Source organism: Amborella trichopoda, chromosome 3 (assembly GCF_054954075.1).
Source record: "Amborella trichopoda isolate Santa Cruz 75 chromosome 3, AtrichopodaSantaCruz75HAP2 v2.0, whole genome shotgun sequence".
NCBI lineage: Eukaryota > Viridiplantae > Streptophyta > Magnoliopsida > Amborellales > Amborellaceae > Amborella > Amborella trichopoda.
In genome coordinates, this window is record NC_142338.1 from 59246001 (window position 1) to 59252552 (window position 6552).

Here is a 6552-nt window from a genome sequence, read left to right on the forward strand (position 1 = left end):
CACGGGTACTCGAGCTATTGGATAGTTTCATTGTTCACAACTTGAATAATTTGAGGTATTTTCATATTTTGATTCCCATTTAAGTGGGATATCAAATTACCAAAATGCCCCTTTTTGCTTGTACTTACTTTAGGCAATTGGATAGTTCATAAATTTTAGACCATATTTTCAAGGATGGTTTTTTTTGTGAAATGAAACTTAAAACCTAAATCTTGTTTGATAAATACTAAGAGCCTTTTAACAAGCAATGCAATAATACAAAGACAAGAAAAAAAGATAAAATATTATATAAAGTTAGCAACTTCAAAATAATGTGTAAAAGTATTTACAAGTTAAAAAACCTTCAAATTGAACATCTAAAATTTGAGATATATAGATATTAAAAAAAATAATTAAATCTTAAAATAATACATTTAGTAATATATTATGTACATCATCTATTTCTAAGATTTTCGAATAATATAGATTTACATGATTTTAAAAATTTTAAATTTCATAATTAAGTTAAACATAGATTTTAGATCCATCTTAAGCTTTTTGATACCAAAATTTACATCCTATGTGAAATTTAGAGATATATCGTGCTTGTATAGTATAAAATAGGCTTTATAAAAATCTCACCCAAAAAATAAAACAAGTGAAAAAGAATGAAAACCTAAATAGTTTTTTAACTCAGGTTAAATGCGTACGGGGAATGGTTAATTGTACGGCTCCGGTTACGCACTGTGTCGTCACCATTTTCTTCTTTTTTCAACATATAATAAATAAATAAAAACCATCGTAAAAATCTGTTTCTCATTTCTGATTTTTGTCTCTAAATTTTGTGCCTCGAAAAGAAACCCCTTAAAAACCTTGGCGCTTGCTGAATCACTCCCTCTAGTGGTGGTTTTTCCAAAACCACTCTCCCCTGATTCACATGCAGAACAAAACCGCCCTTTTGTCTCTCACCTCTGCGAATCCATGGCGGTTTTGCAGTTCATGATCTTCTGTCACATGGGTCTTGATCATTGATATAAACTTTAAAAAGTGGGAAACATTTTCAGGTGAAAGCTCCATAGTGGTTTTCAAAAGCGGTTTGGGTTTTAACAATGGTGGTTTCTCAGAGCTCCCTTTCTCTCTGATTCCCATGCACCTTGTCTAAAAAAACCCACTTTTCCTTTTCTGCTCTCTCTGCAAAATCCATGGCGGTTTCGCAGAAGCCCCATTTGTAAAATAAAAAAAAAAACCCCATCTTTTGTTCTGTTTCTGGTTTGGGCTTTGGGTTTCCCAATATCTGTTGGGAAAATCATGGTGGTTTTGGAGGTCCCTTTCAGTTTATGGATTTTGGGTTTTCACAAAGAATACCAGGTGAGTTCAGAATCCAGAGTGGTTTCTCAGTGGTGGTTTCTGGTTTTTTGGGCCTTTGTGTATATTTAGTATGATCTTTCTGTTTATTCTGCAAACTTGCTAAATCTGTTTTTGCTTTTTTAAAGATATATTTAATTTTTCTTGCCTTCTGTGCTCTGCTTTTGCAGGACGTTTATTTCGAATAAAAAAGAAAAAGGGGTTCTAATGTTGAGTAGAAGATCAAGCCATGTAACCAGGTGATTTCTAATGCTTAGTTTGGATTTCTATCACTGCTTTTCGGTTTTGGGACCGATTATATGCAAAAATGTAGTACTTTTGATTCAATTCACTTTGTTTTTGTGTGTAATATTATCTCTCTCTTTCTCTCTCCATGGATAAATTGGGATTATGATTATGGTCCTGCGGATTTCATGCTTAGGTTTTGCCTCTAATCCGTCTCTATTCATTTCACCTGAACCTTTTTCTTTGTTTTAAGTTGTTATTACTCTCTCTCTCCCCCCTGTGTTATTGTATATCAAGGGGGATGGATATGCCATCATGGTTGAATGCGTTATAATTGCTGTGGTAAATCGCTTGCCATCTCTTTCTCTCTGAAGTGTCTTTTTATGAGGGGAAGGGGTATGTTCATCCTGGTTGAGTGCTTTATATTTATTGTGGTAACTGATTCCAGCTCTCTCTCTTTCTCTCTCTCAGGTCTTCACTGCACTCCATGACTTTGTGTCCATAAGAGACATTGGAAAGTATGCTTAGAAAGAGATCAAGGGCTGTAAGCAGCAAGCCAAACTTGATGGCTGATTATGTTTCTGATACAGCATCTGTAACTGAGAAATTCAATAAGCCATCTTCCTCTTCTTTTTTCGGTTCACCCAGGTTATTCACAGGCTTTGGGACGAAGGGTTTCTCTGAATCTGATACAGCAACAAGCCCTACTTCCATTCTTGATAGCAAACCTTTCACTGGCTTTGGAAGCCATTTTTGGCCCGATACTAAACAGTTGTCGTCTCCAAGGTCAAATTTTGAACAAAGACGAGCCTTGGAGAAGATGGATTCTAAAGGGATTGGTCTTGGTATAGTTGATTCTCTCACTACTGAGAATAATGATAAAGATTCTAAGAAACCAGACGCTAGAATGGTTGTCTTTGGATCCCACCTCAAGATTTCAATTCCCCCTTATGACCCCACTTTGGTTTCTCAGGCAAGCCCCCTAAAGTTGGCAGATTCATCTCCTTTTTTGAGCAAACCTCGCTTTGATCCCTCAACTCCTGATCTTTTTGGAGAAGCTCAATTTGGTTGCCCTGAGAATTCTAGAGAAACCCAATTTGGGTATTCGAATTCTAGCTCCTCTGTTCCGTTTTCACCGAGTAACCATTTTGGTCCTGCAAATCCCACAAGTTCTAGTGAAACTGGATTTATGTTTTCGAATTCCCTGCCCTTCTCGCCCAAGCATATTTTTTACTCCGTGGCTTCTGCCAATTCTAGTGAAACCCAACTTGGTGGTTTGAACTCTCTGAGTTCTTCTCCTTTTTCGCATGAAAACCCTGCATATTCTAGTGAAACGCGGTTTGGGAAATCAAATTCAAACAGTTCTTTGCCTTTATCCCCACAAAATGTGATCATTTCACCACGGCGCACTAATTTTAGCGGAGCCCAGATTGGGAATTCATCTGAATCCACTGAAAGACCCATTGTTCATTCAACTTCAAAGGGTTCTTTGCTGTTTTCTCCTAAGAATCTGGTTGACTCTGCTAGTTTTGTGAATTCTAGTGGAACTGGGTTGGTTTATTTGAATTCCAATGGTTCTCAAGGGAGCTCATTTCAGTTAGAGAAGCGGGTGATTGACTCGAAGGATCGGGTTAACAGTATGGAGGTTTCTTCACCTCTATCTGTGGGGTCTCCTCGGGTTTTTACCGGGTGCCTTTCGGCTAGCGAGATGGAACAATCAGAAGATTATACTTGCATAATATCTCATGGACCCAATTCAAGGACAACCCACATATTTGATAACTGTGTTGTGGAGAGCCCCTTTGTTGGGTCTTTCTCTACGAAGAAGGAGAATTGGGCCGTCTATGAAAATCAATCGACTTACCCTTCCCACGATTTTTTGAGTATTTGCTTTGCCTGCAAAAAGAAGCTAGGCCAAGGGGAGGACATCTTTATGTACAGGTCTCTTTCTCTCTCTCTCTCTCTCCCCCCCAAGTGTGCGTGCACGCGTGCACATGCTTGGTCGGGTGCACTTCTAAGGTATTAGGCTCACTGTTCTTTTTGTTCTTTTTGTACTTTGTTTCTCTCTATTGTATCTATTTAATCTGTTGAATTGATTCATCTTCTATCAAATTTGAGCTTGCCATAGTTGAGTACTTTCTTATCTGGTTTCCTAGATATCAAAGTCAACTAGCTATCCTATTCCTATCTTATGCTTTCTTCCCCTGTTCTCTGGTTGCATTATTTTTTAATATCTCTCTTGATTGTTTACTGAATTTACTACCAATTGATCTTCTCCCAAATACAACTTCATGAGATGCATAAATGATCTCTCTCTGTCTCTTTTGCACGTGCGCACACACCCGCATGCACCGACGTGCTGGCAGATGGAGGTTGCTCACACGCTTAAGATTGTAGTTGTTTTTCGCTTTTTAGCCCCTGTTTGATTACTTGTTGAATTTCTCTTTATTATGTTATTTATTGCCTTGATTAATCTTCAACTATAGAACTTTTGTGAGAAACTTTACTGAATATTTACTTAATTATTGTTTTTTCCAGAAATGTGAATATACATGATTTAAATGTGCACTGCTCCGCTCCATATGGCCCTTGTAATTTTGGTTTTACCTTTTGTGATATCTTATGGCATATTCAATAGGATTTCCCTTTGTTTTCTTTTATGCTTGATTTCTTTTGTTATATCGCATTGTCGTATGGAATTTAACCTCTGCAACTGCACATAGAAGATGCTATGTTGATAAGAAATGGTTTTTTGCTTTCTTTTTTTGTGACTCTGCGTGAAATGATCTCTCTTGTTCTCTGTCTCTCATGGTCTTTGAAATATCTCTTTCTTTGATCTCAAATTGTTGTATAATGAGAAACAATTGTTTCTCTTGATCTGGCACTTGGGTTTTCTTGCTCTGCTCATATTTTGTTTATATGTCTCTTTATCTGTAAAGTTTCCAATGTTTGGTATAAATTCATCTCAGGCCACAATATATCTAAAATTGAGGTCTTGTTTGGGTATTCTTCCTCTGTGATTAGTTTCTTTCTCTCTCTCAATGATAAATTGTTTTCTTACTGTTTCAGTTTTTCTGAATATTTGATCATCTTAAGCTGTGATATGTTTAAGATGCAATTCATCTTGGTCCTTGTTTGGGTTTTTCTTTCTCTAGAATTGCTCTCTCTCTCCAAATTAGTATCTATTAAGTGAAATTTGTAAATTCGTTCCCAACTGTTTCTAAGCTTTTACATGCAAAAGTAATTGACTGTGGTTATTTTATTGCTCTGTAGAGGCGAGAAGGCATTTTGCAGTCGGGAATGCCGTTCCCTGGAGATGATGTTTGATGAAGGACCAGAGAATTGCTTCTCAGATTCCTCTGTCTCTTCAAACGCTGGTGTGTAGGCTTAGACCCCATAATACAAATAAGAGTAAGCAAACTCAAATTGTCTTCCTCTCGCTCTCTCTCTCTCACACACTCTGTCCTGGTTCCTGCAAAGAGCAATGGGTAGCCATGGATGGTCTTCTGTTCATATTAGTTCTCCCGGACTTAAAAAAAGCCAGTCCTTGATATGAGGCACGCCTTTAAGAGACTTAAAACTCGTACAATATTTTCTTGGGCTTCCTAATGGTGTATGAATTTGTCTGTAGAGCTGGTTCCTTACAAGTGATGATAGTGGTTGCTGTTGGTTTGTCCACAGTTTTTGGATTAGTGTTTCATGATGTGTTTATTGAATGGGTCTTGCCATGACATAAAGCAGCGCGTCTTTTTGTACTCTTACCGGACTCGTGGCTTGGATTTCTCCACAGTTTTTTTGGTTGGTATTGATGGTGTATAAACTTTTGCTGTCCTTTCTCATGAGAGAGAGAAGAATCATGAATTTTGCAGTGTGGATTATGCATGATGGTCCCTGTGTGTGTGCGCGGGTGCGCAATTGTGAGAGAGAGAAGGTGGGGGGTGTTAATTATGCAGTGTGTGAGAGAGGTGGGGGGGGGTGTTAATTATGCATACTGAGAGAGAGAGAGAGAGAGCTTTTGGTTTAGCTAGTGGAAAACAGATTGTTTGTGCATAGTGAAACTGGTAAGAAGAGTTTGAGACTGATTTTGTTAGTTAGTTATGTGTGTGTGTGTGTGTGTGAGAGAGAGAGAGAGAGAGAGAGAGAAAAGAGATATTATTGTGTGAGAGAGAGAGCATTGGGTTTAGGTAATGGAAGACAAATTATTTGGGCATAGTTGAGACTGGTAAGAAGATTTGAGAGGTTTTGTTTATGAATGATGAGATTATTAAGGAATCATAATGGGTGATTTCGTGACGTTAAAGATCCCGTCTCCATTCAACGTTTAAGGTCCCACCAAAAGAGCCAAGACAAAATATTGAGATGATGTTAAGAGCCATTTTATGTGTTCCCTTGAATTATTTCGTGTGATGTATCATGAATGTGTAGAGAGAGAAACAATGTTAATAAATTATTGAATGCTGCCAAAACAGGGAGGAGAAAACTTCAATTAGAGTACTGCTTAAAAAAACTTAAAATCAAGTGTACTTGGTTTTGTATAATATCTACGACTTTTTCTTATTATATATCTTCTGAATGTGGTTGAGGATTTCTTTGTGCTCCTTTTTAATATTCTTTTTTCACGAGGTTTGGAAAGTTGGTTTTGGCACTTGAATCTTGTCAGTGTTTTTGTTTGGAAAGAGACAGCTGTCGTTTACATTTGGAGTTTGAGAATGGTGATACCTCCTACAGTGTCTCTCTCTCTCTCTCTCCCTTTCTCACGCTCTCTCTTTCATATTTGGAACTAAGCAGAGTGGATTTGGGAACCGGTGGGACTGACCCAGTTCCTTTTGTCAGATTTAAGAGGCATTTAGTTTTGGTAGAGAACTGGGCGATTTGGATGAGTTGGTTCTGAGACTCCTTTTTAAGTATTATATTTGTTTAAAATTTGTTTTAAAATTTTGAAAATATTATAAAAATTTGTTTTCGAGTGATCGGTATGATAGG

General features: G+C 37.4%; 1 protein-coding gene across 2 annotated transcripts; it reads left to right on the top strand.

Annotated features, from left to right (window-relative positions):
- Nucleotides 1-878: 878 nt before the first annotated feature.
- LOC18421374 (uncharacterized) lies at nucleotides 879-5451 on the top strand. 2 transcript variants are annotated; one of them, XM_020670565.2, is made up of 4 exons: nucleotides 879-1347; nucleotides 1515-1583; nucleotides 2041-3588; nucleotides 4843-5451. In XM_020670565.2, the coding sequence occupies exons 3-4, from the start codon at nucleotides 2090-2092 to the stop codon at nucleotides 4952-4954; spliced, it is 1611 nt and encodes a 536-aa protein (XP_020526224.2). In that variant the 5' UTR covers nucleotides 879-1347; nucleotides 1515-1583; nucleotides 2041-2089; the 3' UTR covers nucleotides 4955-5451. The 2 variants fall into 2 exon arrangements, with proteins under 2 accessions (XP_020526224.2, XP_011620622.2); XM_011622320.3 differs by having other exon boundaries at nucleotides 2041-3510.
- The last annotated feature ends 1101 nt before the right edge of the window (nucleotides 5452-6552 follow it).